We start from the raw sequence: 26,121 nt of genomic DNA, 5'->3' as shown, positions 1-26,121 counted from the left end.
TGAAGTGATTTTTATATGCATTTTGTTAAAAAAATCAAGTTTAATTGCCATCTTATTACATTTTTTTTACTATGTAATATTTTTCTATTTCATTTTTAATTAAAATGTTGTTATGGAAATATATCATTAAGAAATAATGAATTAAGAAAATTATTAAGCATCACATAAGTTTAATAAATATTAAATTATTAAATAAGAAAGTGTATGATGTTGTCATTGACTCGATTGACCTTATTTAACTTTCAGTTTTTTTATATTCTAATTCTTAATTCGAGTTGGGTTGGGTTTAAAGTTATAGGTATGAGTGTTTTCTCTATCATTTATTAGAAAATTGATAAAAATTCACATATGCACTATGATTATAAAATACAAATATTAACTGTAGTTTATTTGTAAAAATGAGTTATTAATTATAAAATAAGTCTCACACATCATATGCAAAAATAATCCTAAAAGTATAATAAAATTATTTATTTCTCTATTAAATTAAAACATCCAACAAATCCCGTTGCAACGCACGGGCTCATATCTAGTATTAAATATCAACAAGTTCATGCAATATACTTTACGAGTGCAGGTTAATGATTGGTATTATCTTGTGATAAGTTTTTAATATAATTAGGTATGGTGGGTATATTAGACTACTAAGTTAGTTATCAAAAAAATCATCATAATACTTTTGTGCCCTTGACTTATTACCTAATTTCATATTGGTCACCAATTACATTATTTTGTTATCAACACATGACATTTTTTTAATAGTTGTTATTGAATTAAAAAGTGATGTCAAAAATAATTGTTGTCAAAACTTTCTTTCATAATTCTTTTTTTTTTTTAAATTGTTATTTAGTTTATTAATATTTGTAGGGAGGATTTCACTTTATTAAAAACAAAAAAAAAATCAAGGCATAAACATAATAAGAAACAATGACAATATTACCCTTGAGTACCTATCATGGCGTGATCTAATTGGTCAACAAAAACCCCTTAAAATCCTAAATCAACTTGGCCCAACTTCACACTTCACCAAACATATACATCGAGAGCTCTAGGGTTTAAGCGGCTGCTCATCGCACAGGACGAGAGGCAGGCAGAGAAGGAAGGAGGTGTCGATTCCTCTGCGATTAGGGTTTCGTCAAGAGAAGTGAGAATGGTGGCGGACAAGAGCAAGAAGGCGAAAATTGAAGAGGAAAACGTGGAGCAAATCGATGGAGAGCTTGTCCTCTCGATCGAGACGCTTCAGGAGATCCAAGACGACCTCGAGAAGGTAATTGAAGATAAGAAGTTTTTATCTTTTTTTTTTAATCTCCTGATATTTTTGGTATTGAGAATTGTTATGTGTTTGATTGCTATGGTTCAAATTATGAGAAAAGTCTGTGTCTTTATGTATGTTTTTTGCGTCTTTAAGATGAGATGTGGTCCTATTCACATCAAGCAAACTGTTTTAGATATTAGTTTTTTTGCACCGCAATAAATGAGACTCAACAGTTTGGTTTAATCTCGGTTTGTGTTGGTAGATAAACGAAAAGGCTAGCGATGAAGTGTTGGAAGTGGAGCAGAAGTACAACGTGATAAGGAAGCCTGTTTATGACAAGCGTAACGAGATCATCAAAGCCATCCCTGACTTCTGGCTCACTGCTGTAAGCATGATTCTCTGTTCTGTTTTCATTTCAGAGATTAAAAACATGTTTTTTTGTCTAATTAGAGTTGAGGAATCTCCTTTCATTTGCAGTTCTTGAGCCACCCTGCTTTAGGTGAGCTTTTGACTGAAGAAGACCAAAAGGTTTGTGGCTTTCCTTAAGCATCCCTTGCGTCACATTTACATTTATGTCATTCATTTGCATCACAGTAACCTCGTGAATGATTTTTTTTTTTTCTGTTTTGACAGATTTTCAAATATCTTTGCTCTCTGGATGTTGAGGATGCCAAAGATGTGAAATCTGGATACTCCATCGCCTTTGCAAGTTATCTTAGTTATTATGCCAGTTGTATCATTTTCATATCTCTGATTGATATAAGAAAGCCAATCATAAGCTTTTAATTTCTTAGTATACTGATTGTGGTTTAATTGTGAACTACAGCACTTCAATCCCAACCCCTACTTTGAGGATGAGAATCTCACCAAGACTTTTACCTTCCTCGAAGAAGGGACAACGAAAATCACAGCCACACCTATCAAATGGAAAGAGGGCAAGGTAATTTAGGCATAAGTTTGTTTCTGGAATCGTCTGTCACTCTTTGATATTGTTGCTAACTATGTTTCTCAATTATAAAGGGCTTACCAAATGGAGTGAATCACGAGAAGAACGGAAACAAACGTGCACTACCTGAAGAGAGGTATGGTTGGTTCATTCATCTCCTCGTTAATTGGCACCATGACCTTTCAGATTAGCAAATTACCTGATGACTCTATCTTGAGTATCTTTTTCAGTTTCTTTACCTGGTTTAGCGATGCGCAACACAAGGAGGACCTTGATGTAGAGATTAATGACGAGGTAATGATCTTATATTACAATGGCTTGTTTGTTTGTAAGAGTAACATCATGTCTTGCCCAATCTTGAACTCTGAGGTTCGTGTTGTAGCAGGTTGCGGATGTCATCAAGGAAGATTTATGGCCCAACCCTCTCACCTACTTCAACAATGTAAGCAATTCACCTTTTCATTCTGTAATCTTAACTTTGTTTAGAGCATAAGATTTTGGTTAATCCTTATATGCAACTTTGTAGGAGGCTGATGAAGAGGATTTTGATGAAGATGATGATGATGATGATGATGATGAGGAGGTAAAAATCTCATATAATTTCCTTTGCTTGGTTTAGTTTTCTTCTGAAAGTTCACTGCATTTATGATATGATGCGATGAAAGTTCAGATAGACAGAACACGTTTATACTGTAATGTCTGAATCTATTCTTGTAAGTTGTTCACCTGATAAGTTTTTTTTTTTGCAAACGAATACTGTAGGGGAAAGAAGGTGATTCTGGTGAAGATGATGACGAAGATGACAAAGATGGTGAGGAATGATGAGAGGGTTCCTTCCCCATAAACCACATTTGCTTACATGTAATGTGTCAAGTTTGTGTGTTTGAATAGTTCTTTTAATTTACGCAAAATGTCTCGTGACAATAAAAGACAAGACAAGCTAGTAGTATCTTTTGTTTGTATGAAAACTCTTTCCAGAATTTGTTGCAGTGTCCGTACTTAGAATGGTTTGTGAGTCTTACATAATCTTATCTTCTACTGTTCTGGTATAAAAAGCCTTCTCTTGCGTATAACGTAATCTTATCTTCACTCAGTGTCGATGCTTAAGAGAAATGAATCGATCATGAGTTCTTTTTGACATTTTTATAATTTTTTATTGACATATGTCTTGCTTCTTGTGTGTTATTAACGAGACCTAACTTTGACTTGGAAGCTAAAATTCTTTCCTCTGGGCAACTCTAATTATGATCTTCCATCTTTCAGAAAGTATAATTAAACACATGGTTGTATGATCCGAAATTAAGCACAAAAAGTTAGAATATCTTAGACTTTCCTATTTCATTGGTTTAAATCATCTACGTAGAATTCGAATTGATTTTTTTATTTGCGTACATTCCATCATTTTTACTCCTACAATTTCGGAGCAAGCACAAAATCTTAGACTTTCCTATTTATATTCATAACAGTAAAGTCAATTCAAATATATGATTCAACACAAAATTCGAACTAACAACTACCAAATCTTAGTCTTTCCTATTGCCCCCGACTGATTATATAAAATTTGTGTGCATTAGTAAATTGTGTGGTCAACTAGGTTAGTGGTATTCATTGTGCCCTGGGTAGACATGACGTAAAGGGTTCGAGCTCTATACTAGATCTTTTTGTTCTTTCATTTTTTGTTTATATATATTAATATAACCTTTATTTTTTTTACCATTTTATATTTTGTAGGTTCGCTATATGGCTATAGTATTAGAAACATATTTTATACAAAATCTGTTTTGTCTATGCATCTTATAAAATATTTTTTTGTTCCTTTCACTTTTCTTTAGAACTATTTCTTAATCTTATTTAACTTCTATACTAGCTAGTGTGTATTAGATTTTTTAAACAATCTAAATATTTTCTTATGGATAAAAGAGATGATTCACAAAAATATAATATACTTCAAAATAAAAAAAAATTGGTTATTATCTGACTAGTATATATTATTATATTTAAAATTTAATATTAATTTATATATTTAAATTGTATACTACATTTATAATATTGTGCCCCCAATTAAAAAGTTTTCTAGATCCGCCACTGAGCATAACACATAATAAACAAAACTACAAATTTATTTCGACGGGAAATGTCTAGGAAATATGGTTAAGATATTTCCTCTACTCTAGGATTTTGTATCTCCACTATATATTCTACCCAACATGTACTCAATTTTTACAGATTCACTTCCTTCGCACCTCTCAAAAAACATGTCTACTAACAAAAGTTTTCATTTGCTCAAAGATCTGAAACCATATAAGAGTGCGTAATGTGTTCAAGTGAAACTGAGTCACTCATGGATACAAACCCATCTTACGCTGATGAAATCTTAGAAATGGTTTTAGTTGATGAAACAGTTAGTTCTATAATCTGACAATTTTCTGTATTTTTTAATCTATTCGTTTCTGATACAATCATTTGCTGTTTTTAGGGTGGTAAAATTCAGTGTACGTGCAAGAGAACTCACATTAAGCGTGTTCAACGAAACCTTCTTCCTTGAAAATGGCGTGTTACGGAGAACATGAAGATATCTAATACCGGTGGCAAATACAAACGAACAAAACTTAACTATAAGATGACTATCACAAACGAGACTGTTTTTACAGACTCAGACCACCATGTGATAACAGCTTTTTGTCTCTAACAAGTTACTAAGAGATCTTGAAAGGAAGTCCTGACACTTACTTTCTAATTGGTATGTTATTTTGATATGCTATTGCTATAGATTATGTTTATATTTTGTAAACTTCAAATTGTAACTAATGTGAGTGTTTTTATCTATGACAGACATAATAGGTCAAGCTATAGATATTGGTGGAGTTCAGATCTTCTGTCCGAATTATTTTTTTACTCTATGTTGGTGTTTTTATCCAGCTAAACACATGAAAAATCCAAAATCACCATAAGAAAGTTTTATTTTAGATACCATAAATTTTGAGAGTATTTAATTCAAAACTAAGCTTGCGTATTTCATTTGATAGACATCAGAATTCTCACCGCAGATCTCAAACTCTGGTTTTATCAGAAGAAAAAGAAAATACATTTTTGTCGGTTCTCTTTTCTGACCCCGCAAATCAACCACTCATCTTCAACATGTTGGATCTGGAATCACACACAATTTCCTTTAAAACATTGTAAAAGACACATTAAAAACATTCTAAAAAGAAAATTCAGATATATTTCGAAGATGTGAAATTCAATACATTCATCCATAAATGAAACATCAAATACAATCTTGCCCCATGGAATCAGATATACCATTAAAGAACAACTAATCTCGAGCTTTGAAACAAAGTTTCTCCATTGTAATCGCTCCTTTTTTCACAGAGAAAGATGGATAGATTGTTTTTTTTTTACTTCCCTATCCAATTTTTTTTTCCAAAATACAAACGGTCATAACTTGCCAGTCACAAAAACAAAGAGTTTGGGTGACTTGGGTCATTTAAGCCTATATATGGCCCAACTTCTATATTTAAGTTTGGTTTAGAATTGTTTACAAAGTTTGCCCACAAATTTTGCTGAATAAATCAAAACAATTGTAATATTATGTTTTTTCCTATTTTCAAATTTGTGTTATCAATTGCACGTGTTATTTTTTTAAAAAAATCATGACTAATAGGTTAATTATGTTACATATAAATTTACTCTTTTAAAAAACATACACTCATTAGTTGTCAATATGACATATAATTACATGTATAGAAGATATAAGGGTGTAAAAACATATAACTACATCACGAAAAAATATTAAAAAAAAACACCCGCGCGATCAGCTCTAGTACCTTAATTAAGTTACATGTTCTCGCTTAATCATGACTAGAGTTTCATTCGTGTGAATATCTTTGAATTTTTTAGAAGTAAATATTTGCTTTGTATAATGGTGATATACATTTATAAAAATTAATTTATATTAAATAATTGTTTAATATGATATTTTTAAATACAATAATTTTGTAGTTTATATTAAATAATTTTGTTTTGTTTTTTGAACCGTCAAGTCCATCACCCATATTTTTATCATATATTTATTGTATTGTATCCGAATTGGACTATTTTTTATATGAAAATATACATAAAATAATATTTTGACAGAATAATTTATATTTATTTATATATTATTTTACTTAACTATTTATATTTTACAGTTTAAATAAATATAATTTCATATTTATGAAAATAAAGTAGATTAATCCATTAGTTTAATAAATTCGAGGGAAAACCCCGCAAAAGTTTTGTTATATATGGTTTTCACAAATTATAATAATGTTTTAATTATTTATGTTTCTTTATTAATAATGAATATTTAAAACTTAAAATTTATTAAAAGCAAGACACAAAATATATGGATAAGTAAGTATATGTATTATGAATAATTATAGAATATATATTTGAGATTATGTGGTAAATTGGTTATCTATATTTTAGGAATATTCTATAAACATATTAGATTTCATTCTAAAAATGGATGATTTGTTTTGTGTCAAATTATTTGATGTATCCAAACTTTTATGCAAAATATAGTGACTTTTGAATTTATCTACCCTTGCATTAATAGTTATGATTGAGAGCAATTGTATATTAAAACAATGATAAATACTTTGCTTAATTTGTGTGCAATCCTCTAAAACATCAACTAAATAAAAACAGAGGGAGTAATGACTAAATCTATGAGTAATTAATGTGTAAATGGCAAAAGATGTAATAAAATACATAAAAATGAGTTAATAAATATATGCAGAATTATTAAGTGAAAGACAAATAATGAAGTAATTAGGATGGGTGAAGAAGATGTAAAACCTGTAATAAAATATTTTAAATATGTAAGTTTTGTACTTCTATTTTAATAATATATTTTTAAAGCTTAAAAATAATTAAAAAGTGATACAAAATATATGAATAAGTAAATATATGTAGTATGAATAATTACAGAAAATACATTTGAGATTATGTGGTGAAATGGTTATCTGTATTTTAGGAATATTCTATAAACACATTAGATTGCCTTCTAAAATGTATAGTTTGTCCAAAAATAAATAAATTAGTTAGAATAGCGAATTATAAACCATTTGATTGAAATTATAAAAAACTAGTGAGTAAATCAATTATTAATTAGTTAGAATATCGGTTTATGTAATTTTTATGCTTGTTTTAAACGAAAAAAATAATTAATGATGAAATCTATGAGTAGTTAATAACTTAATATGTTAATGACAAAACCTAGAGTAAAATATATAAAAAGAGAGCTCATAAATATATGTCAAATTATTATGGTAAAGCCTATTAGTGAAGTAGTTAAGATGATTGAAAAATGTAAAAACTGTAATAAAACAACTTAAAATTGGTAATTTTTTTTTTGTACTTCTGTTTTAATAAGATAAAATATTTAAAGCTTAAAATTTATTACAAATTATGGATAAGTAAGTAAAATACTATGAATAATTACAGAATATACATATGAGATTATGTGGTGTACTGGTTATCTATATTTTAGGAATATTCAATAAACATATTAGATTGCCTTCTAAAATGAATAGTTTGTTTAAATATAAATTAATCGTTCGAATAGAGAATTATAAACCGTTTGATTTAAATATTTAAATTTTAGTGAGTAGTCGAAATATTAATTAGTTAGAATAACGAACTAGGTAAATTTTATGTGTGTTTTTAAATGATAAAAATAATTAATGATGAAATCTATGAATAGTTAATATGTTAGTGGCAAAACTGTAATAAATACATAAAAGAGAATTAATAAATATCTGCCAAAATTATTATGGTAAATATGTTTAATAACTAGTTAAGATGATTGAAAAATGTAAAAACCGCAATAAAACATTTTAAACCGGTATATTTTGATTTGTACTTTTGTTTTAATAAGATAGAAGATAAATAAATGTCTTTAATTTCAGTGTGTTTCTTTATGATTTCATATCTACTACAAAACACAAAGATAAAGAAAGTGAAAAAGGAAATTGTTAATCTCTTATCTGTTCAAAAAATGAGAAATGTTTACTCGTCTTAAAAAGAAAGGAAATTGCTACGTTATACTGAAAAAATACAGTTCTGTCACCGACTAAAAAGATCTGATAAACATAGGGCCGGCTTAACAATATAAAGGATTCTTGGGCGAATACAATTTTTAGATCTCTATAATTAATTAATTTTAATTTTATCATCATAATATTATTAAAAGTATATAAAACTTATCTAAAATTATTAATTTATTTGTATTTTGTAAATATAAAAAAAACAGGCTATTATGTCTTTTAAATATTGTGTAAATATGAGATTGAAAGCGGAGAAAGAAAAGTTAGATCCTTGTTGTCATAAAAAAGAAGAAAAAAAATCTGGGTCCTTTATAGTACTAAATTTGCTTGATTTTAGGTGGGCCCGGGTGATTCCACTGTTTGCCCTCCTACCTAAGCATTGGATAAACAGTCTGGCCCTTGTGTTATAAATATAAGTAACCCTATAGGCTAGAGCAAATCAGCAACAACAAAAAGCTTTAAACTCTGTTTCGCCTAGTGATATTGCTTCCGTAAGTCATGAGACACAAACTATCCCACGAAATCGATAACTACCCTGAATCAGACGATGCGGGCACAATCAGAGTCACGGCAAAGATCTTTGGCCAAGACGATAACTCGACATTCACGACTCTGTCCCTTGCCAAAGACTTCATAGATGATGAGAACGAAGAGTGTAAAAGCAAAGAAGACTTGAACTACTTCTTGTTGGAAGCCGGAATCACCGAAGATGTTATCAATAATGCGATATTGGAGCTAATTGTTTATGTTGATGAGGTAACGTGCCCTGCAAGTATCGAGTACTCTCCTGGCTGTGCTTTGAATGTTCGGTTGGATCTTGTTCCTGATTATCTCGATGATGATGATGACTCTGAGATTCAAGAAGCTGCTCAAGTCTCGTTTGATGATACTAGCAATATCCGGTTTCGACCAGCTAGCAAGCTCGTGGTCAAGTCGCTACCCAGGAAAGTATACAACAAGAAGATTAAAAAGGAAAAGAAGAAGAACAAGAAGATGGTTAGCTTGGAAGAGTGCAGGATTTGTTTGCAAGAGTTTAGCAATGGAGGAATGGTTGTGACTTTATCATGTGGACATGAGTTTGACGATGAGTGTATCGTAAAGTGGTTTGAGACCAGTCATGTTTGTCCATTGTGTCGTCTCGAGTTGCCTTGTCAAGATGATGAGCTATAGCATGTCAAGATTGTTGGGTTGAACTCCGGTTGCTTATTGTAATAAATCATTGTTTTAATATCATTTAAATCCGATATTGTTGTTTTGTTACTTCAGAGTATGTTTTTATGTAGTATCAACATACCATCTTTTGTTGTCTCAAACACCTGGCCAACATCAACATAGGAACAATATATATTGATTATATTAATTATCATTTATACAAAATATAAGGTTCCTAGACAACATCTTTTACATGCAAAATGCCTAAAACTCCCCTGACTACATGATACAAGCTCTCATACATACTAACACATTATACAGGTACACACTCTATATATATACATTCAAACTAGCCCTTCTTAAGATGTAAGTCCAATCATCATCTATAGAATAGATTACATACTTGAGCCCTCTCTTGAGTTAGTTTGGTTGCTGCAATCACCAAGGATACATAGACATGTTCAGTTTAGTGGATCATATATCTAGATAGTTTCAATGGAAGGTGTGAAAAACGCAAACCTGGTTGTAAGAAGTTTGACCCAAACATTGATTCTGAAACCCAATTTTGATGATGATGATCAGTGGCAAACATGGTTGATCATGAGGGATTTGAAAGCAACTACTACTACTACTAGCTGTTGGATCAAACATTGATGAAGGATCTTGTTGTTGTTGCAAGTTGTTCAATTCCATTTCAGTTTTTCTCTCCTTCTCTTGACCTTCTTCCATTCCAAGTGTAGTACCAAATGGTGTAGGATACGAATATTCTTCCCCAATATATTCGAAACCCAAACAACCATCTCCTTGCTGTTCAAACTGCTCAAAGGTTTGTTGCATTTCTGGTCTTCTTGTTTCACAGACTCAAAGCAGCAGTCTGAGTAAACAGTAATCGAACCATCAATCTCTCTGTTTTCAGTTCAGTAGAGCATGACTTGAGAGAGCATTTTTGGAAGTGAATAGTAACTATATACTGTGACTTGAACTCTTACCTATTAGGAAGAAAGCTGAAATCACCAGGTAATATTGTTTGCTGGTTACTGTTATCAGGAAGCCAAGTCATGGAGTGAGCTTCTTGCATAGTATTATTACCTCCCATCACCAAGGGCAACTGTATCCCGCTTTGAAACTGCAGTTTTAAGGCTTTGGTCATGTTAAGAAATAGTTCTCATGAAGACAGATAGTGTGTGAGAATATAAAGTTCTCACATTGAGGATTTGACTGGGACATAAGTAATATATAAAGGACTTGAGCCAATCCACTTACATCCACTTACCGCCAATTGGTTTTAAGTTGGAAACCCAAAAAAATTAGTGAGAGATGGAGAACAAAATGGTTTTAACCTGTGTGGTTATACATTATATTGGCAAAAGTTGGTTCTTTCCATAATGTTCCTGCAAAGTGAAGAAAACCGTTTTTTTTTTTTGTAACTGATGCTCATATGATTGAGTTGAACGCAGAATAAACTTCACACACCTTGTGAAACTGGACTTTTTCTATAGATTTCCTCAATGATTTTCCAATAAAAAGAGGTGCTCAGTGTTTTCTATTCTATTGATGTTTGTCCAACAACTGAAAACAGCCACCATAAGAAGAAGAAGACTCAAATATGACTGAAACTAGATTTCAAGATAGTTGAAAAACTAAAGAAAGTATAATATTTTCACACCTGAGGCCTTAGCTTCCTATGAAACTCCATAAGCTGAGCTTGGAACATGGCTAAGTGGTTACTTCGACCCTGTCGTGGGGGTAAAGGTAACAAAAACTTTAGCAATCTGACTCAGAGAGGTTTAAAAGTATCTAACAAAATTCAAGAAACCATGATGGTTGATACATACCTTGATAGTTTGATTCCTGCAACATAAAGAGAAGACACCATCTCAGAGGCTTATTAAACACAAAAGTATGGTTAGTAGTTATATGAAGTCATAGCAAGTACCTTGCTCCTAAAAACTCATGTATGTTTACATCATGATCAAGCTTCTTAGAAGTCTTCTTTAATGCCTGCAATGGAGCAAAAACAAATAAGCTCAGATACGTATGTCAAACAAAACAAAAACGTTGATGAGAAAGGAAGTAATCAGGTGAGGTTTATTCTTTACTTCAAGGCTCTCCAGCTTCCTGTTATGTCAAAAAAAAACACAACACTTTATTTTAGTTCAATAGCACAAATTAGATGATAGGGTTGAGACTTGAGAGTAATCTATACTTTTACATAATAATTGGCTTACCTTACCTTTTTGTCCTTTCTTGTGGAGTTAATTGAGCAAACTTAGAAATAACCTCTCAGTGCATTATGTCATCTATATTTCAATTTGTTATTGTTTTTATTATTTCATTCCTATTTGTCCTTTCTCGTTTAATCATTATGTTATTTATATTTCAATTTGTTTTTGTTTTTATGATTGCAAGAACATAGTAGTTGCAAAAAAACGAAAGACATAGTAAAAAAAAGGAAATTGTTAATCTGTCGTCTGTAAGAAAAAGGAAATTATCAATCGTCTTGAAAAGAAAAAAAAAAAATTAGTAAACAAGATACTATTAGGTAACCGACTAAAAACGTTAGATAAAAACTAGTCCTTGTGTTATAAATAAGTTACCCTAGAACAAATCAAGTTCACCGATTCAGTTTCTTTTTTCAGAGCGACTATCAAAGAGAAAAAAAAAGCGTTAAACTCTGTTTTTTCGACTGATATTTGCTTTCGTAAGTAGTCATGAAACACAGATTATCCCACGAAATAGATAACTACCCTGAACCAGACGATGTGGGCATAATCAGAGTCACGGCAAGGATCTTTGGCCAAGATGATAACTCGACGTTCACGGCTCTGTCGCTTGCAAGAGACTTCATAGAGAACGACGAGTGTACAACAAAAGAAGACTTGAACTACTTCTTGCTGGAAGCCGGAATCAACGAAGATTTTATCGATAATGCGATACTGGAGCTAATTGTTTATGTTGATGAGGTAACTTGCCCTGCAAGTATCGAGTACTCTCCTGGATGTGCTTTGAAAGTTCGGTTGGATCTTATTCCTGATTATCTCGATGAAGATGATGATGACTCTGAGGTTCAAGAAGCTGCTCAAGCCTCGTTTGATGAAACTATCAGTATCCGGTTTCGACCAGCTAGCAAGCTCGTTGTCAAGTCGCTAACCAGGAAAATATACAACAAGAAGATTAAAAAGGAAAAGAAGAAGATGATTAGCTTGGAAGAGTGCAGGATTTGTTTGCAAGAGTTTAGCAATGGAGGAATGGTTGTGACTTTATCATGTGGACATGAGTTTGACGAAGAGTGTATCGTAAAGTGGTTTGAGACCAGTCATGTTTGTCCTTTGTGTCGTCTCGAGTTGCCATGTCAAGATGAACTATAATATGTCAAGATTGTAGGGTTGAACTTCGGTTACTTATTGTAATAACTCATTGTTAAATATCTTTTTCCATCCGAGATCCTTTTGTTTTGTTCTTTTGAGTATGTTCTTTATATAGTATCAATATACCATGTTTTGCAACACCTAGCCAGCATCAACATATAAACTATATATCACAAGCTCTCATACATACTAAAACCTTATACATGTACACACACTCTCTCTCTCTCTCTATATATATATATATATATGGACATTATAGCAATGACTGGAAGTCTGAAACTAGTCCTTGTTCAGACATAAGTCCAGTCATCATCCTAGAATAGATTACATACATGAGCGCTCTCTTGAGTTAGTTCAGTTGCTGCAATCACCAAAGATAAAGAGACATTAATTTTGGTGGATCATATAGCCATAGTTAGTTCCAATGTAAGGTGTGAACACACACAAACCTGGTTGTAAGAAGTTTGACCAAACATTGAACCTGAAACCCAATTTTGATGATAATGAAGATCAGTGGCAAACATGGGTTGATCAGGAGGGATTTGAAAGCAAACGCTACTACTAGCTGTTGGATCAAACATAGATGAAGGATCTTGTTGTTGTTGTTGTTGCAAGTTGTTCCATTCCATTCCAGTTTTTATCTTCTTCTCATGATCTTTTTCCATTCCAAGAGTAGTACCAAATGGTGTAGGATACGAATATTCCTCCCCAATTTGTTGGAAACCCAAACAACCGTCTCCTTGTTGTTCTAACTGCTCAACTTGTTCTCCAGGGATGCTGCGTTTCTGATCTTCTTGCTTTACAAACTCAAAGAAGCAGTTTGAGTAATCAGGAAGCAAACCAACCATCTCTCTGTTTTCAATTCATTAGAGCATGACTTAGAGAGCATAGTCTGGAAGTGAATAATTTTTATATACTGTGACTAAAGACTCGTACCTATGAGGAAGAAATCTGGAATCAACAGGTAGTATTGTTTGCTGGTTATCTTTATCAGGAAGCCAAGACATGGAGTCAGCTTCCTGTAAACTATTATCACCTCCCATCACCAAAGGCAACTGTATCCCGCAGTGAAACTGCAGTTTAAAGGCATTGGTCTGGTTAAGAAGTTGTCCTCATGAAGACAGAGAGTGAGAGAGGGGAGAGAGAACTAATGGTCTTAACCTGTGTTGTTGTACATTCGATTGGCAAAAGCTGGTTCTTTCCGTAATGTTCCTGCAAAGTAAAGGAAACCGTTTTTATAACTGATGTTCATATGATTGAATAGAAAGGAATAAATTTACACATCTTGTGAATCTGGATTCTTACAATAGATTTCCTTCTATCAATGTTCATCCAGCAACTGAAAACAACCACCATAAGAAGAAAAGGAAGATTCAAATATGACTGAAACAAGATTTCAAGATAGTTGAAAACTCAACAAAGTATAATATTTTCACACCTTAGGCTCCTATGACACTCAATAAGCTGAGCTTGGAAAATGGCTACTTGGTTACTTAGACCCTGTCGTGAGGGGTAAAAGGTAACAGCAACTTTAGCTGTCTGACTCAGAGAGGTTTAAGAAAATCTAACAAAATTCAAGAACTGATGATGGTTGATACATACCTCGATAGTTTGATTCCTGAAGGGTAAAGAGAAATACAACCTGTCAGTTATCTCAGCGGCTTATAAAATGAGAAAAGTATGATTATAATTATAAAAAGTCATAGTAAGTACCTTGCTCCTAAGAACTCATGTACGTTTACATCATGACCAAGCTTCTTAAAAGTCCTTTTTAATGCCTGTAATGGAGCAAAAAAAAAAACTCAGATATGTGTGTCAAACAAAACAAAAAAGGTGACGAGAAGGAAGAAATGTAGTGAGGTTCTTCTTTACTTCAAGGCTCTCCAATTTCCTGTTATGTCAAAAAAAAAAACAGACACTCTTACTTTAGTTTCATAAATTACATCAATGTATTGAGAGCCCTCCATACTCTTTTAGTATAATGCTTTACCATACCTTTTTGTCCTTTCTTGTGGAGTTAATTGCGCAAACTTAGAAATAACCTCTTCAATGCAACTGTTCAGAATCCAAATGCATTATAAAACTAAAAAAATGACCAAAGAGCGACAGAACTTGAGAATGTTTTTGATATATGTTAGTTAACCTGTGTTCTCCATGGAGCATGGTAGGCTTGCCGATAGGAGAAAACATGAGAAGGAGAATATTAATATCACACAAAATGGATAGCTCTTTAGCTTTCTTCAGTATCCCACATTTCTCTTCGAGTATGTAACTTGCCTGTTGCCTGTGCTCTCAAGCCGTTTAATCTCCAGCTTAACCCTACCCATATCAGGTTCAAATACATTAACCTTTTCATCAAAACCCAAGAATTCAAGAAATAAAAAAAGGACGAACATGTTCTTCGAATAATTCACTTTAATGACCAGATGAAGTTTTACTTCTTGGGAAAAAAAAAAGTTTTACTTCTTGCAAGGGTTTATACTTTCTCTCTGAGTGTCTCAAAGCTTCAAACCAAAACGTCGGACACAGTCTCTCTCTCTCTCTATACAGGACAAGATATTTTTTTTTTAGAATGAATATAGATGACAAAATTTCACCGTAATGAAAGGTTTTAAAAAGGGGTTCTTTGCATGGAAACAGAGAAGAAACTCATGAAAGTGAGCACAGAGGAGGCGGGAAAATTGTTCATTCTCCTATTAACTAGTTATTCCGGCTTTTTTATACACGAACTTTTAAGCCATGCCAAAAACCACATGAACAATGGAAAAATAATTTATTCCCCTATGAACTAGTTGTTTCCGGCTATTTACACACAAACTTTTAAGTCATGCCAAAAACCACATGAACAATTCTATTTTTTGAATTACATGCACAAACTATCGATTTTAAACTAATTCTCCTAAAACCGTAAATGGTGTTGTTTAAACGTTAACTTGGTTTATGACAGGTATATAGTCGGTTTCATTTAGGTTGATAAAAATAGAATATTATGTCGTTTTGTTCTTCTTCTTTTTGTCAACTGCTCTTCTTATTCAGAAATCGTTTTACTCTTCATCATCAATTGAGGATAAAAAAATTTATTCTGCATTTTCGAGTTATATGACATAAAGCATATAAAGAGATCATATGACATTAATTTCTGGATTGAGAAGAATATATAAATCCCTGCAGGACCGAAACCTGAGAGTAACATCCACTGACGGAACCAATCAAGCGTCCTAGACTACGCCAATTTTATAGTTCTTTGTGACAATACATGGAGATTGGTAAATTAGTATTTGCTGCTTTTTTTTTCTTTAAACCGTCTCTCCACCTATCATAAACCAAGTTAACGTTTAAATAACACCGTTACGGTTTTAGGGGAATTACTTTAAAATCGATAGTTTGTGCGTGTAATTCAAAAAATAGAGTTGTTCATGTGGTTTTTGGCATGGGTTAAACGTTTGTGTGTGAAATAGCCAGAAACAACTAGTTCATAGGGAAATAAGTTATTTTTCCATTGTTCGTGTGGTTTTTGGACGTAAAAGTTCATGCGCGAAAAAAAGAAGAAGCCATTTTTCCCGGAGGAGGCCAAAGTCAAGAAGAAGAGAAAGATCATGGATGAAGAAAGAAAGATTGTCCCGAGAAAGATCAAGAAGAAGGAAAGAAGGGAAAGATTAACGGTGGAACATAGGGAGGGAAAGCTCGTCGAAGCAGCGAAAGGACAACCTTCGAAGTCGGTGGGACCGTGGGAGAGACTTAAGACGTCGACCAACGGTTTGTGTGCTCTCTGTTCTGTACAGAGAGAACCGGTTTTGCTTTAAATCAATTTGGTTTAGAACCCCCATCAAACCGGGATTTTGCCTAGTTGGGCCAAAGTTAGTCAAAAGCCCATTTAAACCTTTGACTTGTCTTTCGCCCTAATTAACGTCGCCTCTCTGTCAGTCAATTCTTCTATTTAACACTTCTCCAGAACCTCTAGTGTTTGACAATGTATTAGTTTTGTTTCATGTGTTTTTCTAGAGCTTTGTTAGTCTTGTTGTTTCTTTTTATGTGTTTTTCTTTTTTGTGTCTTTGCTTGTTCTTGATGCTGTGATTCACATGCATCTCTAGAAAAGCATTTAACACCATTCACAGGACTGTGATGTTTTTTAACCGAGTATTTTTTTTTTTTGTCAAACAACCGGGGGTTAACCGAGTATTTATTTATTTATTTTTGCTAAATTTTGATTAGGATCATGTTTAAACCGGGGGTTAACAGAGTATTTATTGCCGACCAAACCTCAGACAACAACAAAAGGTCTGGGTTTTTTTTTCGTCGACTACCCATCTAAGCTAGATCAAGTGGAGAACAGACGAGCTAATCCTTCGAGGATCATTTCCATCTGTCCGGGTCTGATCTATATGGGAGAAAATATAACCTCTGGTCCTTGCATCTTTTGCTAATCCGTCTGCCCGGCCATTCTGACTTCGAGGAATATGAGACAGTCGCACATCCTCGAAATCTTCCTGTAACCTCTGGAACACCTCGATCTATGTCGCAAAAGCTGGTCAGTCCATCGGGTTTGTAGTCATATCCACTAAGTCCGAGCAGTCCGTCTCAAACCATACCGACGTGATCATTTTCTCTCTCATACATGAGGCTGCCCAAAGTAACCTTTCTATCTCAGCATGCAAAGCTGAGAGGCTCATGTTACACGCCCGTAATCCGAAGTATTCTAAGCCCATTTGATCCTTAAGACTCCATCCTAAGCCACTGACACTGCCATTATTGATCCATGATGCATCAATTTGACAAGTAGGGATTCGAGGTATCCAAGGGGGCACTGTCTCAATCTCTGTAGTAGGGGGATCGTCATGATCCTCCTTTGCTTCCTCCTTTTCGTTAGCCTTCCTCCAACATTCCGCCTCAAGACACGCATGTTGGAGGGTGGCAATGGGGATACGTCTTTCCCATTCAAGAGTTTGTCGTTCCTCGCCTTCCAAATGTACTAACAGATCCATGGGAAGGTATCGAGTTGTGGTCTCAGAGGAGCCACCTATTTTCTCTTCCAAAAAGGAAGTTCATGTTTTGATATATGGATGTACTCGGGAAGTAACCCGGAGTGGACGGATAGTCCGATAAAGCCCAAACCTGAAGAGCTGGTGGGCATTCAAAAAGAAGATGATTAATCGACTCCACTGGGCCAGCACATCTAGGACAACTCCTATCGGTGCCCAGGTGTCTATACATGAGCCTCTCTGCCGTCGCCACGCAGCCCGAGATAGCCTGCCACAAGAAATGTTTCATCTTGCTCGGGACCTTTAGCTTCCACACATGGCTCTGAAGTCTCGTGATACTCGGTTCTGTAACGCCTTCTTGTGTAAGACTCAGCTTGGTTGATCGGAGTAGGTCGTAATCGGTTTTAACTGAATACACTCCTGATTTGGTGTGATTCCAAACATATCCATCCGGGGCAAGAGAGCGAGATGGTTTTAGCCCAAGTATCAAAGGAATATCATCCGGGTGAAAGAATTCTCGTAAAAGCTGGATATCCCACTCCTTGGTATCATTCCTAATAAAGGACTGAACAAGAAGTTGGGGTAGTCTGTAAACAATGTGGTTAGCAGGTCTAGGTGGTCGAGCCACTGAGTCTGGAACCCATGCCTCACTCCAAACCCTTGTATCTCGACCCGTTCCAATCGTTTTCCGTAAACCCGAAATGAGTTTTACATTTAATGATACTGCGCCATCCATATGATGGTGAGTATGTTCGTCGATCTTCCAAAGGAGAGGTATGATTGTAGTACCTTCCTTTTAAAACACGTGCCAATAAAGAGTTCGGGTAATGAATTAATCTCCACAATTGTTTTGCAAGAAGCGCTATATTGAAGTCACGGAGATCTCGAAAACCTAGTCCCCCGAATCCTTGGGGTACCAAACAAAAGGTCTGTTAAAAGACTCACTTTGAGAGATTAATCTCTAGGAAAAATAAATCCAGTCTGTGGCTTTTTTTCTCTTATTTCTGATGATATATAGCTCCTACTCTTAGATTGAATAGATTTTTTTAGGCTTCTGTGTCTGTGCCTTATTTATGGTTTTCTTACCTAAGGAGTTTGTAATGGATTAGTGCAAGTGACGATGAAAAGACAGGGACATCAGAATCTCCTTTGATAGGAGATGAGAATGATGATTATTGTCTAAATGGGAATCTCTCTGATGCACATGTTACATTATACCCCCAATAAAATTCAATTTTGATATAATTTTGTACTCTCTTCTTTTCACTCAATCTCAAGGTGAGTGTATATGATTAGTTATTTGAATTCATAAGAAGTTGTGCTCTTTTCTTAATTTATGTTCTTTTTTTGAACAAATTTATGTTCTTTATATCCCTTTTTATTAGTAAGGTGCAAGTGACGATGAAAAGACAGGGACATCAGAAATTCTCCAGTTAGGAGAATTGAAAATGATGACTAACGTCTAAATGGGAATCTCTTTGATGCATATAACTAAGTATCTTCATTATTTAAAAGCAAATCCTTTGGTCATTCGATTTCGAGTCATTGGCTATGTTTGTTCGGTTTTGGGTTTTACAATTGCACCTATTATCAGATTTTTTTTTTTTTTGAATGAATTTTAAATTTATTCAAAAAAACCTTTTTACAACTTGTGTGGACCTAGAGTTATACTTAACCCTCGAACTTCAAACCTCAAAATTCAAAAAACAAGCAAATTTGCATTAACTACACTCTTCTTGTTTGGAACCAATATTGGAGAGCATTCTAGCGATGATTTGCGTTTATTAAACGTTTAGGAACTAATATTAGCATTTTAGCTTGTCCTGTTAAGGAAGAATCTATTCGTCTAACAAATGAGATAGAGAACTATCTAGCAACATGGTTTTGGATGAAACGGACGTCCCTTGAGAGTTTGATTTTTGATTCGAGGTTTATGTCTTTGCTTTGTATGTATAAGATATTTTGCCAATGCTGTATGCTTCATTTACTTGTAATCATCGAACACAGTGCAGATCATAACCAATATAGTGAAATGACTCTTCTTTTCCATCTGTATTATACTTTTGTCTTCTGATGGGTGTTTTTGATAATTCATAAAACAAAATAGAACGTTAAGCTTTTAGCAAACTGTATCAGCAGCATGTATCCTTGGTTTCGGTCAAACACTAAAAATGCTAGGCAAGTAGCTACACAAAGAAAAACATCATCTCTATCAGCTTCACAGAGAGATAAGAAGAAGACTTCTACACTCTTTCTTACAGTGATCAAAAAAGATAAAAAAAAAAATCCGAATATGAATGAATCATCATATTAGGACAAACAAACATGTTCAGGCCAAGACCATTAACAAAGAGAATCAAGATTCTCGGTTCTGCTTCGAACAATCCGATGGAAAACTTCTCTCACTTTCCTCTCAAACGGATCCAACCCATTTTTCAAAGCCTCATGAACCTCCACAAGCTCCTCCACTCTCTGTTTCACCTCAATCTCCTTCTCCTCGCTCATCGGAAAATGAATTGAATCGATCAGCTCGTTCATCACTCTCGAACTCTTCTCAATCCGACCAATCTCTTTAAGCAACCCACAACAATTCTTCCTGTCCCTCCTCTTCGATTCCTCCACGATCTTATCGTGCAGCGACATAACCGGAGCCGCCCACTGGAACTGCCTCGGCACGAAGAAATTAACTTGCAACCCACGATCCTGACAAGGAATCGCAGCCACCAAAACCCACATCACGAACAACAAAACCGACGCCATCGTGTAAACCGGAACCGCTAAACCGTTGCTCGCGACGACGTCGTTTTGCCGAGGCGTATTTAAGTTGCTCGCCAAGGCTTGCAACTGCTTAGAAGCGGACCACGACCTCGAGACGCTCCACGAGAGCGATCTGAAGTGTCCCATCGAACGGTGGTGATTGTGGCTGTCTTTGACTCTCCCGAACGAACGGTTGCGATGAGCCAAACTCGTTTCTTTCTCGTCGAGCATCCCGATCGCTAAATCGACCAGAGCCTTCTTCGCTCGCCGGAGCTGACCTTCTCCGACGGGACGGCGGCTGTCTAGAGCCGAGATCACGATGTCGGAGAGCTTCTGCCATTGACGGATCTGCTCGATACCGTCGCGGATCGCGTTGCAGACGTCGAGGGCTTTGATGCTCCGTTCGAAGTAATCGGAGATCAGACGGTTCATCGGAGACGTGGAGATTTGAGATCGGTGGTTGAAGACGATGGCTCGGAACTCCTCTTGGCAGCATAGAAACGAATCCAGAAGCTTTCCGATCCATTCTAGAGAGAGAAGCTCGCCGTCGCCGTCGTCGGAGGCGTTGAGATCGGTGAATTTCTCGGCGACTTGTCTCTGGAAAGAATCTAGCTCAGCATCCATGCTGTGGCTACTACTTCCGGCGGCGGGTGTGTTAGAGTCAACTTGGTGGTCTCGCCGGAAACTTAGCAACGACCTCCCGAATGTTCCCTGAAAATCCGTAGCTGGCATCCTCAGTACAGATGCAAAGTCGGGATTGTTCTTTTGGTTGAGAGAGTGATGATGAAAGAGGTAGGAGAAGAAGAGACGAGTTTATAAAGTGATCATTTTGACCGCGTAATTTTAATATATGCTTTGGAAATATTCAATATATTTTATATATCTTTTCTCTTTTAATTTCACTTTTTAAAAATTTATAAGAAAAGAAAAGCTACTATTTGATTTTTGTGTGTTCTCATTCCTTTAAATCTTGTGTTTCTCTTTTTGTTTACTCGTCACGGAACACGCAATGTACACGTAGAGCGGGGGTAAACAAATCTACAAGCTTCATTTGTAATGGGCACTGTAAAAGAAGTCTCAGTTGCGGGGAACCTTAGAGTCACGGAGCTGTGATGTTTGATGTCGAGAATGAGATACTAGTGGCTGCCACGTGGAGATAAATTCAAGAGATGGGAGCTGTGACGGGAGACTAAGTCAGTGCACTGTACATGTGGGAAAAAAACAGCTAAGTCTTCGTTGGCGCGTAATGAAGAGAGAGGGTAATAAAGGGACTCGGTCTTGTTGATCCGTTCTTGTCTCTCTAGAAAGCTCAATGACAATTGACAAACGCTGACATGTAATTCCTCTTCTTCTCTTTTTTTCCTATTCTTCTTGTGATTTTACTTTTTGCAAATGTCAGATGATAAAATATCTACTATATTTTATAAATATAACATTCTAACATTACGTTTTTATATATATATATATATATATATATATATATATATATATTTCTATAATATTAGATCTTGTATTGAAATATCTAAATGGATAAATGATTTTAAAAGAATGAAATAAGGTGAATAATATCGCTATCAGTCCAACATCATGTTTGGGCCAGAATTATTGCACAACCTACAAGAATTAAATTCATACAAGACAATATATACTACCATACAGATATCAGAGTATTGAAAAAAAAACAAATATCTGAAGATTGAAAGAAAAAACATAAACAAATAAAACCCACACGTGGGATTCACAACTCACAAGGTCGAAGAGGCTTTGTAACATGAAAGCACGTAGATTATTTACCAAGACATGACAAGCTCTCTTTCTTCTCCATATTGTTGCTTTTCAAGTTTGATTAGTTTAGTATACTTTCTTTCAGTTAAAGGACAGATGAAATCGTGCAAAAGCGTATTTCCCGCAAATGGTTCCTCATGAGACTCGCTGCCCAGCGTACACGACCAATTAATTTAAGCCCCAGTTGAGACAAAAATCTGAAGGAGACGATTGCTCCTAACATGCTCATTCAATGATCCAGAACACTAAACAGATAACTTATATTATATAAATGAAGAGTGGGTTATGACCGTTATCAGAAAACAAAAAGTATATGTATAATTTGTGTATGATTTACATGTTAGTTGTCTACTTATTAACAGCTTCTTCGAGCTCTCTTAAACCACCAACTTTCTGTTCAATTTCTTCGATAAGCTCTTCACGCCATAGCTCTGCTCTTGCCTTCTCTTCTATGTCTTCTTGCTGCATCATAGAAGCCAAAGCACAATAACAACCCTTTCCAATTTTAGAATAGTTGTGCGTAACTAAATTGTGATGTACTAAAAGTCTATGGCCCAAATTAGCCCAACCTGTCCCGAACCGGCGGCCTAAATTTACTGTACATGATTCTGTAGAAAATATTGTCCCCAGGTCCACCCCGATCTTTACTCAAATTACATCAAATCAGTTAGGATTGAATTCATTGTTGCCAGAGTTCACATTTTCTTATAAATTTCAGTATTTCATCAAATGATATAAGTTTTAAACATAAACTAAACCTTTTTCATTCCATTTGTGTGTAGTAAGGTCCTGGAGATATATAATAAGCATAATGTACGCAAATGCTTGAGATTGTGACACCTAAAGGCAAACCTAAAGCCATCACCATAATGGAGGGACCGGACCTAAACCAGTCCACGAGGTCAGGGTCTATAAAGACCAGTGTGGGGATAGTCGATTACAACATCCCAAGTTACAATTTGAATGTTTTAGAAAGAAATATACTTACAGTTTCATAGACCCAATATCCAGTTCCATCACCTCCATCTCCACGGTACTCCTCCGAGTCATAGAATGGGTCCTATACATACACCATTATCGACAAATAACTAATTAAAGAACAACTAAGATCCCAAATGCAGCAAATGGGGATGAAATGATTTGATTTATTTGAGTTTTTCCCATACTTTTGCGGAACCGAAGTACAGACATCCCCAACAAGTGAACATGATGTAGAACAAATCTGCCACATCAAACGACCAACAATATTATATACATTCAAAAACCAAACTGAAGACAAAACATTTTTAATCTCTTAATGAACTAAATTTTTTTTGCTACTTACAGACATTCTTGATGGCTTTATCACTTAGATGCCACACGTGTTTCTCTGTAATTATATCACGCATCCCCTCTATTTGTTGAACCATCACAGCCATTAGTGGCAAATCATGTGGCAGTGCCTTTCTTACACACAAGCTTCCTCTCATCAGATTTTTTTCCCTCTTCTCATTCTTTTTCATCTAATTTTCAAAATTCTTATATGTAAAATTCATATACCGCAATAAATATTGAGATTCTTCATTAAATCCGTAGTTAAAGATAGTTACTTACAGAGAGCCAACATCCATGATTTGGCCCTGAAATCTGCTTAGGCTACAAACAAGACTCAAGTCATATGTTCTATTATAGATGATGAAATAATTAGTTAGTATATGAAAATAGTTAATACCGAGTAACTTGATGAAGAAGGGATATGAAGGTTTGTGAAGGTGAAACTTTTGAATGCTGAGGCCATTGATACTTCTTTGATTAGTGGCAGCAACGGAGGAACGAGAGGAGACAATGTTGTTGCAATATTTTTTTATTTCTAAGTTTTAAGATTAGATTTTTGGAGGCAGAAGATGTGTGGATAAGGGAATCAGTATCGTCCACTCTTTAACTCTTGCGATACATAACTGATGCAACATACCATCCTATTTCTATTTGGATTTGGATTTGGTTTTATAGTTTCCTTTTTATTCTTGTTCTAGATAAACATTAGTAGGGGTTATTGGTTGTTGTATTTTAATGGATTTGAAAATCCGAAATAAATCTAGTGTTATTGGTTCTATGATTTTCAAATATGTATTAAAATCATGTGTTATTGGTTTAATGATTCATAAATTCTGTATCAAATCAAGTGTTATTCAATCGTACGGATTTACTAATATATTTGATTTTATAATGGATTTGAATGAATTTGTTTGGATTTTTTAGTTAAAAATACAAAGACTCAAATCCGAGGAAAAACCTCCGGATTTGCATATTTTACTTGGATTTATAAATACAATATGAATTTCTAAATCAATCAAAATATATAAACTAATAACACCTCCTTAGTATTTTTAATATTTAGAAATCTAATGATTAAAGACTTTAGGATAGAAGGTTTGATCCTAATCCTATATAATCCTAAAGGACTTAGTGGGGGTTATTGGTTCTAGTAGTTTAGTAAATTTAGAAATACATTTTGGATTTAGAAATTTTGATAAATCCATTGATTTTAAAATCAAACAAACAAATTTCAGAATCAAATATACAGATTTCAAAATCAAAATAAGTGGATTATTATAAATCAGTCAAATGGATTTTCAATAAGTTCAGATTTGTAACAAAATATATATATATATATATTTTTAAAAACTACAGAATGTGTTTTACCATGCTTTTGGTTTGTAGTTTTAAGTGTTTGTACTTGTGTAATTTTTCTTAATATGTAATAGAGATTATATATAAATTATAATGGACACATACAATAGAAAGTGGAAAATATTAAATTGTACAAATTGGATAATTGGAAAAATTTTAAATAGAAAACTTTCAAACGGGATCAAGCAAAAAAAAGAAAAAGAAATGTATATTGAACATAGTTGTTTTAAGTCAAAACGTGTTTATGTCAAATTTTCTCTTTATGTGTTTTTCGTTTTAACATATATATATATATATTTTAACTCACGTAGCAAGCATCTCATATATTTGTTAAATAGTGCTTGTTTATAATTGTTAGAGGAACATGTTCAACACGTATGACTTGGGGCAAAAAAGATACCGAGAACATCAATAATACAAATCTAATGAAATATCAACACTCAACTCAATATTTCCTCCTTTGTATTTTTAACTTAAAATCATTCATAAATCCATTCAAATCCATTTTTAAATCAAATCTTTAAACAAATCATTATTATTGAATAACACCTAATTTTAAAATCTATTTTAAAATCATAGAACCAATAACAATGAATTTGAATATGGATTCTAAAATCATAGAACCAATAACAGTAGATTTCATTTGTATTTTAAAATCCATTAAAATATATAAACCAATAACGCCCTCTTAGTATTTTCATATAAGTATAAATAGTGAACTCTTGATTTGTAAGAGTCACAACTTTGATTATTGATTTATAAAACTTAGAGTTTTGTGTTAAACAACTCTTGATTCATTATTTCTGGGCATTCTTTGAGAATTCAACAGATCTTAAGAAGGCTAAGATAACATGCATTCTCAGAATTCAACGTTAACTTTGCATTATCGGTTACTACGGTTACTTCACTACAAGAAAACAACGGTATTCTGACGGACATTCCGACGGAAAATGAAATCCTCAGAATTTCCCGAGGAATTTCCGAGGAAACCCAAAATTTGTTTTCCTCGGAATTCTGTCGGTATATTCCGAGGAAATTCCGAGGAACACTTGATATACTCGATCGATCGATGCGTTTTTTAACATATATCCATCGATCGATCCGTTTATAAAAAAA

At 34.1% G+C, this 26,121-nt stretch overlaps 6 protein-coding genes and 2 pseudogenes across 9 annotated transcripts; 3 read left to right on the top strand and 5 right to left on the bottom strand.

The window, feature by feature from the left end:
* Positions 1-1,001: 1,001 nt before the first annotated feature.
* On the top strand, positions 1,002-3,256 carry LOC106343732 (NAP1-related protein 2). Of its 3 annotated transcripts, none has more exons than XM_013783031.1 (10): positions 1,002-1,267; positions 1,518-1,640; positions 1,733-1,783; positions 1,889-1,933; positions 2,082-2,195; positions 2,276-2,337; positions 2,432-2,495; positions 2,584-2,643; positions 2,728-2,784; positions 2,964-3,256. In XM_013783031.1, exons 1-10 carry the CDS (start codon positions 1,151-1,153, stop codon positions 3,021-3,023), a joined length of 753 nt encoding a protein of 250 aa, XP_013638485.1. In that variant the 5' UTR covers positions 1,002-1,150; the 3' UTR covers positions 3,024-3,256. The 3 variants fall into 3 exon arrangements, with proteins under 3 accessions (XP_013638485.1, XP_013638483.1, XP_013638484.1); XM_013783029.1 differs by having other exon boundaries at positions 1,889-1,960; XM_013783030.1 differs by having other exon boundaries at positions 1,889-1,960; positions 2,587-2,643; positions 2,964-3,237.
* Positions 3,257-8,756: 5,500 nt separating this feature from the next.
* LOC106294190 (E3 ubiquitin-protein ligase RNF181-like) lies at positions 8,757-9,608 on the top strand. The gene has a single exon (XM_013729777.1). The coding sequence runs from the start codon at positions 8,792-8,794 to the stop codon at positions 9,461-9,463; it is 672 nt and encodes a 223-aa protein (XP_013585231.1). The 5' UTR covers positions 8,757-8,791; the 3' UTR covers positions 9,464-9,608.
* Positions 9,609-9,865: 257 nt separating this feature from the next.
* On the bottom strand, positions 9,866-11,885 carry LOC106344447 (annotated as a pseudogene).
* Positions 11,886-12,080: 195 nt separating this feature from the next.
* On the top strand, positions 12,081-12,813 carry LOC106344446 (RING-H2 finger protein ATL79-like). The gene has a single exon (XM_013783825.1). It carries the CDS (start codon positions 12,157-12,159, stop codon positions 12,811-12,813), a length of 657 nt encoding a protein of 218 aa, XP_013639279.1. The 5' UTR covers positions 12,081-12,156.
* A 401-nt stretch (positions 12,814-13,214) lies between these two features.
* Positions 13,215-15,140, bottom strand: LOC106344445 (annotated as a pseudogene).
* Positions 15,141-17,343: 2,203 nt separating this feature from the next.
* On the bottom strand, positions 17,344-17,796 carry LOC106344443. Its single transcript, XM_013783824.1, has one exon. The coding sequence runs from the start codon at positions 17,794-17,796 to the stop codon at positions 17,344-17,346; it is 453 nt and encodes a 150-aa protein (XP_013639278.1).
* Positions 17,797-19,818: 2,022 nt separating this feature from the next.
* LOC106295075 lies at positions 19,819-21,412 on the bottom strand. Its single transcript, XM_013730850.1, has one exon. It carries the CDS (start codon positions 21,280-21,282, stop codon positions 20,137-20,139), a length of 1,146 nt encoding a protein of 381 aa, XP_013586304.1. The 5' UTR covers positions 21,283-21,412; the 3' UTR covers positions 19,819-20,136.
* A 1,159-nt stretch (positions 21,413-22,571) lies between these two features.
* Positions 22,572-24,282, bottom strand: LOC106295076 (photosynthetic NDH subunit of subcomplex B 4, chloroplastic). Of its 2 annotated transcripts, none has more exons than XM_013730851.1 (6): positions 24,047-24,282; positions 23,929-23,970; positions 23,660-23,837; positions 23,502-23,557; positions 23,324-23,395; positions 22,572-22,797 (listed from the first exon to the last, which is right to left on the bottom strand). In XM_013730851.1, exons 1-6 carry the CDS (start codon positions 24,110-24,112, stop codon positions 22,684-22,686), a joined length of 528 nt encoding a protein of 175 aa, XP_013586305.1. In that variant the 5' UTR covers positions 24,113-24,282; the 3' UTR covers positions 22,572-22,683. The 2 variants fall into 2 exon arrangements, with proteins under 2 accessions (XP_013586305.1, XP_013586306.1); XM_013730852.1 differs by having other exon boundaries at positions 23,929-23,961.
* Positions 24,283-26,121: the final 1,839 nt, after the last annotated feature.

This window comes from Brassica oleracea, chromosome C5 (assembly GCF_000695525.1).
Source record: "Brassica oleracea var. oleracea cultivar TO1000 chromosome C5, BOL, whole genome shotgun sequence".
NCBI classification, from domain to species: domain Eukaryota; kingdom Viridiplantae; phylum Streptophyta; class Magnoliopsida; order Brassicales; family Brassicaceae; genus Brassica; species Brassica oleracea.
The sequence above is the reverse complement of the archived record's forward strand: the minus strand, read 5'-3'. Positions and strand labels throughout refer to the sequence as shown.